The sequence below is a fragment of the Vombatus ursinus genome, unplaced genomic scaffold (assembly GCF_900497805.2).
Source record: "Vombatus ursinus unplaced genomic scaffold, bare-nosed wombat genome assembly UNPS02014797.1, whole genome shotgun sequence".
In the NCBI taxonomy this organism is placed as follows: domain Eukaryota; kingdom Metazoa; phylum Chordata; class Mammalia; order Diprotodontia; family Vombatidae; genus Vombatus; species Vombatus ursinus.
In genome coordinates, this window is record NW_020954575.1 from 616,104 (window position 1) to 633,106 (window position 17,003).

General features: G+C 40.5%; 1 protein-coding gene across 3 annotated transcripts in view; it reads right to left on the reverse strand.

Moving 5' to 3' along the window:
- Positions 1 to 7,169, reverse strand: part of TADA2A (transcriptional adaptor 2A) — a 56,502-nt gene extending 49,333 nt beyond the window's left edge. For all 3 annotated transcript variants that reach the window (XM_027870496.1, XM_027870493.1, XM_027870497.1), the window contains exons 1-2: positions 7,118 to 7,169; positions 5,262 to 5,392 (exon numbers count right to left, since the gene is read on the reverse strand). In XM_027870496.1, the coding sequence (XP_027726297.1) occupies positions 5,262 to 5,286 (25 nt within the window). In that variant the 5' untranslated portion in view covers positions 5,287 to 5,392; positions 7,118 to 7,169. The remainder of the gene's footprint in view (positions 1 to 5,261; positions 5,393 to 7,117) is intronic.
- Positions 7,170 to 17,003: the final 9,834 nt, after the last annotated feature.

A 17,003-nucleotide genomic window follows, 5' to 3' on the forward strand; every position in this document is an offset into this window, starting at 1 on the left:
CATTTGCTATAAGATGTGAATCTAAAACTAATTTCTCCTAAACTGCTTTATAGTTTTCCCAGAAGTTCTTATCCAAGAGAGAGCTCTTTCTCAAGTAATTTATGTTGGCAGGTTTAATCAAACAGTAAGTTATTGAGTTTGACAGTTTCTGAGTCTTCCTTATCTAGTCTGTTCCACTGATCTACTTTTGTATTTTTTTAATAACCAGTAGCAAACAGTTCTAAAGATTACTACTTGACAGTGTAATTTGAGATCTGGGCATGCCAGCCCCACTCCATTCCATTCCTGAGATCCAAGGCTGTTTGTTCCTGCAAATGAATGTTGTTATTGCTTTGTCTGCTTCTATAACACATCCCCCAAGCATCACTGAAAACCTGAGGATTTTATAGTAACAACCCAGGGACCCTGTGGACACACCCTCACCAAGGGGAGGAAGAGCTCAGACATACAAAGGTGATACTCTCCAAGGTCCTGTCCAGCTTGACAGATCTATGACTCAAATATATCATAGAATTGTCAGTAATTTTTAAAAATAACTGTTTCGCTTTCTACTACTGATGCAGGTTCCACCCTGTGTCAAGTGCTGTAACTTGCCGAGAAATAGACAGAACTGCTAACTTCAAGAAGTTTCCAGACACAAGTCTGATGGAAGGGGACAGAAGAAACTGACGGGGCAGTGACTGTAGAGAGTATTTTTGCGTGATTATTTTTCTTCATTAGAAGGGAGAGTTCAATTTAGAGGGAAAAGAAATGTCCACAAATGACTGTGATGTAAAAACAAAAGGCATCAATAAAATTTGTTTTTTCCTTAAGTGTACCTTTAAATGTACCTTTGGAGATATGTGCACACACACGTGCACACATGCATACAATACATGCATGACTCTAGATATGCATGCACACATGTGTACATACATATATGCATATGCCTGTATATATACAGGTGTCTGTGTGTGTGTGTGTGTAGGTATGTACTATGCGGGCATGTGTATGAATATATGTATGTGGGTATACATGTATGTCTGTATATATTTATATTATGTCCATCTATATATATTTATATTATGTGTATGTATGTGTATATGCACAAACCTATATACAGACACAGATGTACAGATACACATACATATACACACACATACAAACACAGGAACACTGGCTCCCTTGCCCTTTGCTAGTCCCAGGAATGAACCTCTTTTAATGGCTAGAGTCTTCATCAATTATGTGAATGGAATAATGAAAGATGACTGCACCATAAGAAATGATGAACATGAAGAATCTGAAGAAACCTGGGTCACCTCGTATGAAGTGACACGGGTGGAAAACATGTGGAATCTGGACAATTTACGTGATGACAACAATCACGTAAAAGGCAAATACCACTGGCGGCCTTCAAAACTCCAATTGATGGAGTATCCAGTCTTGACCTATAACCATTTTGGAAAGCAATTTAGAATTACACAAAAAAAAGACTAAAATGTCTGTCCTTGCTGTAGTGAAACACACCTCCCTCCTCTCAGGAGACACGTGGGGGTGACCTGTGGGTGCAGGAGGTGGTCTGTAGTGTTCAGATATGACCAATGTGCTCATCTGTCACTTAATGGAAAGCCAATATTCAGTTGGGGGGGTGCCAGAAGAGGAGGGAGTCATTGGAAAATGACGGCAATGCAAAAAAAATTATGAATTTTTTTTTAAAAGAATGAAACCTGTTCCTCACTTTCAATGACCACATATTCAGAAACACTAGTGATGTGATTGAAATCCATGACATCTGAGGCTCTAAAAATTCAAGAAACAGAGCTGCGGTCCCCCATACTTAGCTTCCCTGCAGTTTAAGCTGATTTAGCAAGGTTGTTTTCTGTGATGGAGGATAAAAGTTTGAGAAAACATGAGCTCTGAAGGCAAATGAAAGGAAATGAATCTGTAGAGCCTGGGGCAGGGTTTTGTGGGTCTTTTTTTTTTTTATATATTATAACAGCATTTACCACCTGAAGTGCAGAAAACACTGCTCACCACCCAACTATCCCTGGCCATGGTGATTACTACTTCTTCTAAATGAGGATCTAGAAAAAAAAAAAGACTAAGAAAGAAACGTGCCCTTTCTGACATGGGCCCTGAATTCCATGGATAAGAACATAATGGTATGGAATCAGAGAAAGGACCTTAGAACTTATCCAGCCCAAATTCTACTCAATCAACTTTCTACAGGATGTAGAGATCTCCACCCACAATATCCTAACAGGTAATCTGGCCTGCTCGAATGCTTCCAGCGACAGGAACTCACTACCTAGTGAGACAATATTGTGCCCAATTTCTCCTCATTTTAAATTTGGTTTATGAGTAGACAATGCTTTAAATATTCAATACTACATTGTAGAGGCCAACTTTTTACTAAAGAAGGCTGGTTTTTATTAAACCCAAGATAATTTTCCTCCTTGGTTCCTTATACTTTCCCTACATATGGCTGCTTAACCTTCCTAATTCAGGTTCTAGAATCATGGCATCACAAATTTAGAGCTCGAAGGGACCTCAGAATCCATCTACAGATCCATTTTACAGATGAGAAAACTGAGGCTTAGGGAGATAAAGCAACTTGCTCAAAGTTTTGAGTGGCAGTTAGGATTTGAACCCAAGACCTGGTGCTTTTTCCATGAATTTTCAATGTTGAAATTATTTAAGAAAGTAGAATAACCTTCAGAAGGAGACAGACAGAATTGGAAAGAGGCTGAATAGAGACTTCCTTGAAAAAACGCTGCCAAGGGAATAGAAATGATCATCCATAAAGCCTTTTTCCAACCCTTGGCCCAATGAATCTCCCAAACCAAATAACAGAATTTTATGTTTCAAATGCCAAAAATACTTATTGTGAAACTGGGGGAAGTGAGGATATGGAAATAGAAATCTTCTAAATGCAAGTGGCTGCCTGAATTTATCCCAAAAAGATAATTTCTTACAGATTTCTTTCCTTTACCCAACAAATATTTATTGCTGATAACGCTTGATTCCTTAACTAAAGTCCTACTCCAATGCCCCATTGTGGAACAGATACGATCCTAGGTACTTTTTTTTTTTTTTTTTTTTGGTGAGGCAGTTGGGGTTAAGAGACTGCCCCGAGTCACATTGCTAGTGAGTGTTATGGGTCTGAAGCCACATCTGAACTCAGGTCCTCCTAAGTCCAGGGCTGGTACACTATCCACCAAGCTGCCCCCACCCACCCCCACCCTAAGTTCTTATAGGCTAAAGTAGAGGTCCATCTCTGAAAAGGTCTCCCAAGACAGAAGTAGTGGATGGTGTAGCTGTGATTTGAGGACCAGGCTAGTGACAGCCCTCATTAAAGGGCTGGCCAGTAGCTCATCAATTGTTTTTAGCCACAGAAACTCATCAAACTCTATTTTAAGACAAGGAAGCAGTGGAAGGTAGACCCACACTGACAAAAGCAGATTCTTAAAATAATAATTTATATTGTTATTGTTGTTAGGGTTATATTCCAAAAAAATAAATTCCACCTAAAAAAGGGCCTTTTCTTTTTCCTTCAGCTGGCCTGTTAAAATCACTGGTTATGAACCCATCACTCAGGCTGTATCTTGAGAGATTCTATCGCTAATGTTATTGCTCTCTCTTTTTTTTTTAAACATCACCTTAATTTCAAAACATATCCCTCCTCCCTCCACCTCACAACAAGCCATTCCTTCAAAGGACAAAGAAAAAAGAACAAAAAAGAAAAAAATCAGTTCAGTATAAACAGCCAATATACAAACCACACCTGATAGCATATAAAATGTTCCATGCTCACAGTCCCCTAACTCAACAAAAAAGGAAACGTTTTTTGAGGAAATGTTTGGGTCTCATAATGACACTGTTGTTGATGTTTCCATTTATGTCTCCGCAGTCACCAAGTACACTTCACTCTGAATTGAGGGCTAGAAATCTTCCCAGGCTCCTCTACATTCTTCACATTCATCAAAGAAATCTTATTGCTTTTTAAAATCAAGGTTTAGCCTGGAAAGACTTACATGAACTGATGCAGAGTGAAGGGAGTAGAACCAGGAGAACACTGTGCACAGTAACAATCACAGCTGTGCATTGACTAACTTTGATAGACTTAGCCCTTCTCACAATGCAAGGATCTAAGACAGTTCCAAAAGATCCATGATGAAAAATGCTATCTGCCTCCAGAGAAAGAACTGATGGGAGTCTGAATGCAAATCAAAGCGCATTATTTTTCACTTTCTTTATTTTTTTTTTGTGGGTTTTTGTTGTGTGTCTTCTTTCACAAATGACTAATATGGAAATAGGTTTTGCATGATTGCACATATATAATCTATATCAAATTGCTTACCATCTCAGCAAGGGGGGGAAGAAGGGAGGAAGAGAATTTGGAACTCAAAATTTTTAAAAAATGAATGTTAAAAATTGTCTTTACATATAATTGGGGAAAAAAATTTAAAAATATATATACATATTTTTTAAAAATCAAGGTTTAAGGGACAGCTAGGTGGCACAGTGGATAGAGAGCCAACCCTGGAGTCAGGAGGACCTGAATTCAAATCCGGCCTCAGACACTTGACATTTACTAGCTGTGTGACCCTAGGCAAGTCACTTAACCCCATTGCCTAGCCCCCCCCACCAAATCAAGATTTAGGAAGATTTTTTTTTTTAAACACCTAAGAACCTGAAATAGGAACAAAAGAAATGAATTCTAATGACCAAGGTTGGCTGCAGAGAAGAATTGAGAAAATACACCTTTATCCCTTCATTGCTAAGGTGGAGGACTACGGATGCGGAACGGTGCGTGTACTATCTATGTTGATATGTTGGTTGGTTTTACTGACCCATGGTCTTTTCCATTCTTGTAAAATCTTTGTTGCAGGGGTGACTGGTTGGATGGAGGTGGGAGAAGAATAGTTTCAGAAATAAATGTGATGTAAAAACAAAAGACACCAATAAAAATGAGAAAATTGCTATTAGAAAGAAAAAAAAGGGGAGGAAATCAAGCTTTAGCATAACCATTGTAGCCTCATACTCTGGCACTTTTCTGCATCATTTTCCACTAATTTCACAACTAGGGTGTCTTATCACTGCCTTACAGGGACTGGGCAATGAACAGAAACATGTATGATTGTAATCTGGTTTGATGTGTTTCAAGCAGTTTCAGAATCAGATGCACAAAAGGCCTCTACAGGTAGATCCACAACGTTTTCATCCCTGCCCTCACTTGTCTGCTCTAAATGCCACCGAGAGTCACCTGAGGTCATACTCACTACTGAAAGAGCCCAATCTGTCCATTCCCACACTGGCAGAGGCTGCAGCTCCGGTCGCCCTCCACGTGGGCAGTCTCCCTCAAAGCCCGATCCCAGCACCTGTCGACAAATCCCTGGGAACGGGGCGATCCCTAGAAACAGACAAAGCCAATGAGGGAGGCACACAGCTGACGGAAAAGAAGGGCAAGGATGAAGAAGAGCCAGAAGACCTAGGTTCCAGTCCCAGATCTGCCAATGACTGTTAACAAGTCACTGTACTTATTTCGTATGTACTTATATCTGGTCACATTGTCTTCCCAACAGAATATACAACCTTGGGGGTAGGAACTATTTAATTTTTGGCTTTGCATTCTGAGGACCTAGCTGAGTACCTGGCATACAGCAGATGTTTAATAAATGTTGTTTAGTTGTTTCTGACTCTTCATGACCCCTTTTGGGGTTTTCTTGGTAAAGATACTGGAGTGGTTTGCCATTTCCTTCTCCAGCTCATTGTACAGATAAGGAACCAGAGACAAACAGGGTTAAGTGACTTGCCCAGGGTCACACAGCTAGCAAGTGTCTAAGGCCAGATTTAAACCCATGAGGATGAGTCTTCCTGACTCCAAGCCCAGTGTTCTATCCACTGTACCACTCAGCTGCCCTCATAGTAGATCCTTAATAAATGCTTATTGACTGACTGACTTTTCCCTGAATAGCTTAATGAATTGCAGACACTAAATATTTCCCTGAATGAATGAATAATAATAAGTAACATTTAAATAGCACAGTGTCAGGCACTATGCTAAGCACTTTATAACTATTATCTCCTTTGATCCTCACAATAATCCTGGTAAGGTACTATTATTATCCCTACTTTACAGATAAGAAAACTGAGGCAAACAGTCAGAGAGGTTAAGTGACTTGCCCAGGGTCACACACCTACTAAATGTCTCAGGCTGGATTTGAACTCAGGAAGATGAATCTTCCTGATTCCAGGCCCCTGAAAACCCTGATAAAGGTTAGCAATTACCCCTATAAAGGGAGCCACATAGCACAATGGAAAGAGTGCCACACGTGGAGTTAGTAGTGAACCTGCCTCCAACATGTCCTAGCTATGAGGCCCTGGACAAGTCACTTAACCTGTTTGCCTCTGTTTCCTCATCTGTAAAATATAAAAAAATAGTTCCAGGGTTGCTGTGAGGATCAAATGAGAAAATATTGGTAAATCAGTTTTACAAACCATAAAACATTTATATATATATCTATATCTATATATATATATAATACAGTAAATAGTATAGTAAATAAATAGTAAATATATATGTGTATATATACACATATATATTTACTATTTATTATCATACAGTTATATGGCCATAGATTTAGAGCAGGAAGATGGCCAACTAGTCCAACTTCCTCATTTTACAGGTTAAGTGACTTGACCAGGGTCATACAAGCAAGAGTTCTGGCAGGGAGAGAGTACTGGTAGTTTTCGCTCTGCTACGGAGTCAGGGAAGAATGGGCTGCTCCCATTCCACTGATGGAAAAACTGAGGCTGCGGGGGTGAGGCAGGGCTTGAAAGGGGAGGGGCTCTCAGCGTAGCAGACGGCCAGGGGTCAGTGGGGGCCGCGTGCGCGGCTCCCGGGAGGCCCCGCGCGCTGGCTCGCTCTCCGCCCCGCCCCCCTCCGCTCAGCTCCAGCCGGCGCGGTCGCTGCGTGACCACGCGTGCCTCGCTGCTCACTCCTCTACGTTGGCCTCGACGCCTGCCTCGGCCCGGGACCCCGAGCTCCCGACCGCCAGCTCCCTCCCCTCCTCCCCCCGCCTCCGGGCCCCCGCGCCCCACCCCCTGCCCCTTGCCCCGCGGCCTCGCGCCTCACCTCGCCGCGTCCCCCTCCTCCAGAGCCAGGAAGCCCGGAGCCGTTCGCGCGCACGCAGGCGAGGAGTGTGCGCGCGCGCCTGTGGCCCGTCCCCTCGCTGCTCCGCGGAGCATGCGCGCTTCCGCCAGTTTTGGTGCGCTCTTGGGGCTTATTTGCAGCTACCTGCATGGTACGTGCAGGTGTTTTTAATCTGACTCTCCCTACAGATCTGCAAGAAATAGCTTTCCACGCGCAGCTCATGCATAAAGTCCAGCCAGCATTTATTAGGCACCTACTGTGCGTCGAGCAAGTACTGTGCTAGGCGTTAAGAATACAAAGACAAAATGCTCCGTTTTCAGACTCCGGGCGTTTTCACTGGCTGCGCCCCGTGCCAGGAATGCTTTTTCTTGTCTCTGTCTTCTGGCTTCCCTGGCTCTCTTCAAGTCTCAGCTGAAGTCCTACCGTCTGCCAGAAACCTTTCCAAGGCCTCCCTAATCATGTTAATTATATTCAGCGTAAGATTTTGTTGAATTTTGTAAATCGATCTTTACCATTCTTGTTTATCTCCTCCAATTTATCTTGTCCATATTTTGTTTATACAGTTGTTTGCGTGTCAGTCTCCCTCATTAGAGTGAAAGCCCCTTGAGGGGAAGGACTGTCTCTTGCCTTTGTATTACTAGTGCTTAGCACAGTGCTTGGCACATAGGCCCTTAATACATGTTTTTTGATTGGAGTTGTCCCTTTCTAAAAAGAGGTTACGTTATACCGGGGACCACAACCAGAGCTCAAGGCAATAGAAAATATATTAATACAATTTTAAGAGAGATAGAGATAACTATGGAGAATAAGGAAAGGCTGATCCAGATCCCTGACTAAAAGTCTGAGACAGAAGCTCCAATTCTGCTTCATTTCCATTTATTAAGCACCTACTATGTGCCAGGTACTGTGCTAAGCGCTTCTGTCTTGCTAACTTACAGCTAGCTTTGTGACTTTGGATACCACTGGATAATCTCCTAGGTCCCTGCCAGATCTCACGTTCTATAGTCCTGAGTCATTTATTTATCATCTCTTGGCCTCAGCTTTTTCATCTGTAAATCAGGGATAATAATACAACATCTATCCCACAGGGAATATTGTGTACTTAAAATGATAAACAAAAGGAAGTTACTGGTGTTGTGATTACTATTAATAGAAGGGATGGAATGTGGGAGAAAGTAGTCCCCCCTGAAATCAACCCTAAAGATAGGGCTTTCCCAACTTTTCTTTCTTATTTCTAGACCAGGGGATTTAGAGCTGGAAAGGGCCTGTAGACATCATCTGATCCAAGAAAATCATTTTATAAATAAGGGAACTGAGGCTGAGAGAGGGGAATGCCCCAGGTCACAGGTATCAGATAGAAGATTAGAACCCAAGTCTTCTTGACTAAAATTTAGAATCCTTACCACGATTCCACCCAGACTGGTCTTTCTGTCACAAATTTGTTCATTCCCTTAAAAAATTTTTTTTTCTATTATATGTACACATTGGGCCGATGAATGTCTTAAGTTTAGGGCCCTCTGTATGTAGTAGTTTTGCATTCATTCATCAGATATTTACTAAGAGCTGAACCATCCTTTTTAACAACAATATTGTCCCCTCAAAACCATATGGCAGCAAATTATAGAACCCAGAAATCGTGGAAAAATCAAATTGATGGGCCCTTCAAAGGACAATGAAGAAGGATGTAGCAGACCTGAGTATGATGTCTTCTATTACCAAGGATGACTTGTACACAGGAAGTAGCATAAAAGAGATCAGGAGGAAATCAGAAAAGGAGGTAAGTCTTGTAGAGCAATCTGTCAACAAACATTCATTAAGTACCTTTATGTGTGTTCAGGTACTCTACTAATGACTGGGGGGCCAAAGATGAAAACAGAAACAATTTCCAAGAAAACGAAGACAAATATAAATGTAATTAATCCATTTTTTAAAAAAGCATTTATTAAGCACCTATTGTGTATCAGGCATAGTGTTAGGTATTAAGAATATAAAGACAAAAAAATGAAACAATAAATACAAGGTAGTTACTCATGTCTAAGTGCAGCAAAGTGGGGGAAGGGGTGAAGAGATTTCTTTTTCTCTGGTAGTAACAACAACAAAAAAAAGCAACTCGCAGAGAAAGCACATGGTGAGGAGCCTGTATTCGTCTAGGTGAGCTTGAGTGGAAAGTTCCTAGACCCCCTGGTTCCTGGATACCATTGTCTGCCTTTCTATGGTCTTTTCTGAGGACAAGTCAGTGACTAGCAATCCTAAGAATGGACGTTTCCATCTTGTGGGTTACCTTGTGGGTAAGCCTGGCTTCAAGAGTTTCCAAGTTCTCTCGTCTCCTGAAGATTTAGAATTCCTGAATCTGAGCATCAGGCTCTCCCGTAAATGGTTAAAGGCCTATGAGACCCAAGGGACCTAATGGCAGTGTTACTGATAACAGAGAGAGAAGAGAAACAGGAGCATAGATTTAGAACTAGAAGAGATCTCTGCAGAGGCCCTTGAATACCCTAGAGGTGGGGAAAATTGAGACTGAGGGAGATTAAATGACTTGCCCAAGGTCACAAAACTGGTAAGTGGCAAAGGTAGGATTTGAGCCCAGGTCCTCTAATTATGAAGCCCAGACTCTTTCAACGTGGGTGACTAATCATCTGTTACTTCAAAGAGTAAACAAGTATGAAGATTGGTCTGGATGGACACATGAGTGCTAACTGTCCTCAAGGGAGGAATGTGGGGTTGGGGAGGGAAGGAAAGGGAGAGTTGTGCTGTGTTACAGTTTTAAAATCTGGCAGTTCATATGCATTGCTTAAAGCAGTGGTACAGGAGAAGAATAGGAAAATATGAATAGATGTAAACTACTGTTCATTGAACAAGAAGATTAAAGTGGACCAATATGCCATACCAAGAGAAAGGAAGGGGAAAAAGCATTTATTAAGCACCTACTGTGTGCCAGGCACTTTGCTAAGAGCTTTACAATATTTCATTTGATCATCACAACAACCCTTGAAACTAGGTGCTATTGTTATCCTCATTACACAGTTGAGGAAACTGAGGCAAACAAAGATTAAGTGACTTGCTCAGGGTCACACAGCTAGTAACTAAGGTCAGATTTGAACTCAGGTCTCCCCAACTCTAGGCCCAGCACTCTATTGTGACACCTCCTCTTCTGGATTGTCTGCTAGGCAGCCAGTGGTTTTCAATATTGGATTTACACAGTAGTACCATCAGCTCCCTGAGGCAGATGAAGACAGAGAAGGCAGCTTTCATCTTCTCAGCTAGATTTTAGCCAATTTGAGAATATCCCCATTCACCCTTCCTCACTTGCCCCTATTCCAGGCATCTCTGGGGTCACCTGCTACTTCACAATGGCATATGGAATAAGGCTCTGGAGACATAAACTGCATGGAAACATTGGGGGGCCTGGATGATCACTATGAGCTCAGTAGGCACTATTGACTAGGGGAGACTAACACAAATGTCCCAAAGACAACGTGACACCATTGGTGATAGTGGTACTCCTGGAAGGAGGGAAGGCCAGCTATTTGTGTTGCCTAGGGAGTCAGACTGCTCCACTTTCCATTTGGGATTTCCACCAGAGAATGTCAATGGCATATGTGAACCTTCTTTCATTCAACCAGACAGTTCTATAGCACTTTCAGGTTGGCGAAGTCTTTGAGACCACACTGTGAAAAAGGTAGCATGACCTCCCTTCTTTTTAGAGTCATGGGTGTGGAATATTGCATATCTTGCCTTACACAGTTGATGTGTTGGTTTAATTTGGTTCAGCTGGACCTGGAGTCAGGAAGATCAAATTCAGCCTCAGACACTTACTAGTTGTGTGTCCCCGAGCAAGTCACTTAACAAATACCTCATGGTCTCAGTTTCCTCATCTGTAAAATGGGGATAATAATGGTACCTACTTCCCAAGATTGTTGTGAGAATCAAATGAGATCATATTTGTAATGCATTTTGTAAACCTTAAAACTCTGCACAAGTGCAGATTATTATTACTGCAAGTGTAGTTACTCTACACTGCATAAAAGGGAGGAAGAAAGAATATATTTGGAAATGAAGGTGATGTTAAAAAATCAATCAAAAATAAAAATAATTAGGTGGTGCAAGTAGTAATATCCACATTTTCCAGGTGAGGAAAATGAGGTTTCAAGAGGTTAATTGACTTGTCAGGGGTCACACAGCTATTAAGTATTAGATGTGGAATTCAGACCCAGGATTCCTAATGCCAAATCCATATTACTCCAAACTTTTTGGGAAAGTAATGAGCTCATAAGCAATTAATCAAAGGATTGTTAGGCAGCAGAGACAGCTCAGTTGAGGTTACCTAGGATAAGTTTGTACTGGAGCTACTTTTCTACTAGCATTGTTGCCTAGCGAGGAAGAGTGAAGAAGATAAATGGGGGTAGTTACCCAGCGTTGGGGATTAATAGAACTGGAATGTTGGAAGGACAGGCTCTGAGGGAAGAGAAGATGTGGTATAATGAAAATAATCCTAGACTCAGAACTGGAAGAACTAGGTTCAAATCCAAGTCTGCCACTTTCTACTTGTAGAACCTGGGCAAGTCACTTAACCTGTATGAACTTCAGTTACCTTCTTTAAAATCAAGGGGTTGGACAAGATGATAAAAAAAATTTTATTTTGAAATTAAGTACCCCAAAAAGGAGCATTTCTATTCTCACAGCAGAACACCACAAATGGAATGTCTGTGAAACTGTCAGTCTCCATTTCACACTGTTTTTCTTGACTCAATTTATGAACCAGAACTCTCTCGCTAACATCCTATGAATTTGGATCCAAAAGTATGTCCCCAGAGCATTTTTCTATATGCCATTGTGAAAAAGCAGGTGACCCCAGAGATGCCTGGAGTAGGGACAAGTGAGAGAGGGGGGATGGGGATATTCAGCAGTGTTGAAAAGACTGACCAATGGGGAAAGACTGAGTAGGAAGTGAAGCCTAGCCAGAGGTGACAGAGAAAAGGGAGGAACTAAAAGACCAGAGCTCATAATAAGGTTACAGAGAAGGTTTAGCACATGAAAGGGTAGGAGACTGTGGTCAGAGGATGGGAATTTCAAAATTCTAGCTCTTGAAAAGGGAGTACTTTTGAATTAGGATGTGGATTGAGGTGTGACTGCTTTAGGGTCTGGCTCAAGTTGAGTGAATAGAGTTCATAATTGTCGAAGAAGTCTTCCCAAGATAAGTGATCAAAGTATACGTAGAAACATTTTTCAAAAGAAGAACTGCAAAGTATTCACAGACACATGAAAAAATGCTCTAAATCACTAATAAGAAGAGAAATGCAAATTAAAACAACCCTGAGAGTTTACCTTATACCTCTGCAAATTGGCAAAAATGACCAAAAAAGACAATAGTCAATGTTGGAGGAGTTGTGGAAAAATAGGCACACTAATACATTGTTAGTGGAGCTGTGAAACGGTACAACCATTTTGGAAAGTAATTTGGAATTATGCAGATTAAGTGACTAAAGTGTCCATAGCCTTTGAACCAGAGATTCTATTACTTGATAAGAAAGAAGCCCCCATATACTCCAAAATATTTATAGGAGCACTTTTTGTGACAACTAAGAATTGAAAACAAAGTAGATGCCCAGTAATTGAGGAATGACTAAACGAATTGTGGTACATGAATATAATGGAATATTACTGTGCTGTAAGGAGTGATGTGTGATGAATACAGAGAAACATGGAAAGATATAAATGCACTAATGTAAAGTAAGCAGAGCCAGGAAAACAATATAGACAGTAACTACAATAATGTCACCAGAAAGAACCATGACACACCAAAAAAATGAAAAGTAAATGTAACAAAATTATAAAGATCAAGTGAGACTCCAATGAAGAGAAATGAGAAGACATCCCCAACCCATCCCTTTGTGGAGGTGAGAGGTCCACAGGTGTCACACGTTGTACATGTTTTCAAACTTTTTTGATGTATCCATCAGTAGTGCTAATTTTTTTTCATTTCTAAAAAAATACTATTTGTTTTATGGGATGGCTCACTGGAAGTGGGGGAGGAATATATGGAATATTATGGAGATATAAGAAACAGAAAATATCAATAAAAACTTAATTTTTAAAAAGAGTTTAGAAAGTTAAGAGCTATGAGTTCAGAATGTTACAAAGGATTGTCTATGTGAATACTGAAGTTATTTTTAAATAATATTTTATTTTTTCCCATTTACATGTAAAGAAAATTTTTGGCATTCAATTTTTAAAAATTTTGAGTTCCAAATTTTCTCCCTCCCTCCCTTCCCACCTCCCTGAGATGTTAAGTAATTTGATATAGGTTATATATGTGTTATCATATAAAACATTTCCATATTAGAATACTGGACTTACTAAAAATTATTCTAAATGAGTTTCTAAAGTCACTGAAGAAGACAGTGTCCTCAGGAAGTCTGTATATGACAGCAATATGGATTTGGGGAAATAGTGGTAATAATTGGATAGAATGAGCTTCAGCAAAGAACAAGTTGTTGAGTGGTGATGGTGGCAGAGTAGGAGCCTGAAAGTAGTTCCGGAGAGCAAAGGAAGTTGCCAGCTTGTTGGAAGCAATGTGATGCAATGCAAAGAGTAATATTCATGTAGGCCCAGAATTTGGGTTTGAAATCCCAGCTCTGCCATTTACTAGCTAGGTGACCTTGGCAAATAGCTTCACATCTCTGGCCTTCAGTATCCTCATCTAGAGTTAACTACAGATTTGCTACCGGCCCAGGCACCCCTCAGTTCTGGGTTTGTAATTGTAGACCAGGCTTAGACTAGGGGATGGAAGAGGCAGGGCTGATCTCTGAAGGGGGAGGTTGGCCCTTTTTTGGTTCTTCTCAAACTTTGGCTCTTTACATTCCCACCCCAGAGTCTCCAAGAGAATCACTTAAAACTTAGGTTTGGCTTATTTCTAGGGCCTCCCCAATGAGGGGAATCGTTGTTTGTCCCTTGTTTTTGAAGAAGACCAGTGTTTTCATGAGTGACATCTTGACTTGCATGAATTGGAGTTGAGGCAGAGTTGCACAATGGTGGCCTCACTCTTTCTTTTTGAGTCCAGTGGCGGGACAAAAGGCAAAACAATTGGTGATGGCCCGGGATGCAGTGGATGACCAAGCTCTCAGCACTCCACAGTGCCTGCTTCAGCTGCCTTCATGGCTGTTGGAACACATTTTCCTTATCCACCCATTCTCCTCAGGAAAGTCTTCACATGCTTGGAGTAGACATCCTCCTAACGCACCCAACTCAATGTATAATATAGGCTAAGTACAGGACAGCTATTTATTTCTTCCATATGAAAGAAATCTTCAAACATAAAAGCTTCACAAGTACATGTTGATGAAGACTTAAACATTAAGCAGCATGTTATAACTACAATTATACCCTTTTTTCCTTGCACCCCCCCTCCATCATACTCAAAATATCAAAACATGAAATGGGCCTGTTAGCTCTACACTTCCCCTTTCCCTTAGCTCTGAGTATCTGAACAGCTCCCTCAAATTCTGTGTTCTGGCAAGCCAGGCCAGGAGTTGTTGTAGCCTGTCCTCTTGTCATTCAAAGGTAGTTTTCTCCAAAAAGGACTGTAGAAGCCAAAGGACAATGACTCCTTTAAAATCTCCTATGTGGGAGGGGCAGCTGGGTGGCACAGTGGATAAAGCACTGGCCCTGGAGTCAGGAGGACCTGAATTCAAATCCTGTGTCAGACACATAACACTCCCTAGCTGTGTGACTCTGGGCAAGTCACTTAACCCCAATTGCCCTCACCAAAAAATAAAATAAAATAAAATCTCCTATGTGGGCAGCTCTTCTTGGCCCAGGGGCCAATCCTCTTTGCTGCAGCCTTCCCCATACTCCTCATGGAATGAGGGAGAGTGAGGAAATGTAGTCTATAAAAGCCTATTGTGTATGCCTTTTTTTAGGGGGCCCACCAGAAAGTTCCAGAATCACTAGAGGGGTTCCAACTCCAAGGAGAGGACATATAGCACTGGAAGGGGCCCAATTCAGGTATGCTTTGTGGAGTTTGCTCTAGTCAGAGACATTGGGGAGACGGTTCTACTGATTATGAGTGGATTAGACTAGATGACCTCTGAATTGCCTTCCACATCTAAATCTATGAGCCTTTTATGCATTTAAAAATTTTATTTATTTTTAACATTCTTTTCTTTTTAATTTTGAGTTCCAAATTCTCTCCTTCCCTCTTACCTCCTCCAATACCCACCGAGAAGGCAAGCAATAACATATCAATTATACGTGTGAAATAATCCAAACTATATTTCCATATTAACCATATTTTTTTTTAAAAAGCAAGAAAAATAAAATGAGAAAATAATATTTCTATTTGCACTCCTGAGTGTAATCCTTCAGGGGTATCAGGTAGATAACATTTTTTCATCATGAGTCTTTGAAATTGTCTTAGATCTTTGTATTGATCAGAGACAGTTGATCATCATTACAACATTGCTGTTACTGTGCACAATGATCTCGTAGTTCTTCTCACTTCATTTTGCATCGGTTTATATGATCTTGCCATGTTTTTCTGAAACCATCTCCCTCCTCATTTCTTATAGCACAGTAGTTTTCTATCACAATCACATGCCACAACTTGTTCAGCTATTCTCTAATTGATGGGCATCCCCTTGATTTCCAGTTCTTTGTCACCATAAAAAGAGTTGCTATAAATATTTTTGTCCTTTTTGTCTATATAGGTCCTTTTCCTTTTTCTTTAACTTCTTTGGAATACAGTCCTAGAAGTGATATTGCTGGATCAAAGGGTATGCACAGTTTTATAGCCTTTGGGCATAGTTCCAAATTGTTTTCCATAATGGTTGGATCAGTTTCTGCTCTACCAGCAATTCATTAGTGTATGTATCTTTCCCTCATCCTGTCCAGCATTTGTCATTTCTGTTAGGTGTGAGGTGGTAACTCAGAGTTGTTTTAATTTACATTTTTCTAATTAGTGATTTAGAACATTTTAAAATATAGCTTTTATTTAATCTTCTGAAAACTGCTTGTTCGTATCCTTTGACCATTTATTAATTGGGGAATGGCTCTTAACTTTTATAAATTGAACTCAATTCTATACTCAATATAAATTTGAGAAATGACATCTTTATCAGAGAAACTTGCTGGAAACTTTTTGATATTATTTCATTGTCTATGGTACCTTTTAGTAAAACGTAGTTTTGCTGATTATCTCTTTTAATTAGATCTATTTCTGCTTTTGCTTTGTCTGAGATTGTGATTGCTACCCCTTCCTTTTTTTTTTTTTTACTTTAGCTGAAGCATACTAGATTCTGCTCCAGCCCTTTATTTTAACACTATGTGTGTCTTTCTGTTTCAAGTGTGTCCCTTATAAACAACATATTATTAGATTCTGGTTTCTTATCCATTCTTCTATCTGCTTCTACTTTATGGGTGAGCTTATCCTATTCACATTCACAGTTATGATTACTATGTATTTCCCTTCATCCCATTATCTTCTGTTTCTTACCCCCTTTTTATCCTGTCTTTTCTCGGAAGTCTGTTTTGCTTCTAATCACTGCCTCCCTTAATCTGACTTCCCTTTTATCATCCCCAACTTCTTCTTGTTCCCTCCCCCTCCTTATTTCCCTATTGGGTAAGTTACCTTTCTATATACAACTGAGTGTGTGTGTGTGTGTGTGTGTAAATATAGATATATATATTCCAATTCCAGTGAAAATGAGGTTCAAGCATTGCTTGCTATTCCTCATTTCCCTCTCAATTGTAAAAGCTCTTCCTTGGATGCCTCTTTTATGTGAAGAAGTTTTCCCTATTCTACTTCTCCCTTCCCCCTTCTCTCAGTGCCTCCTTCTTTCTTCCCCCTTCATTCCCTGAGGTCATTCCAACA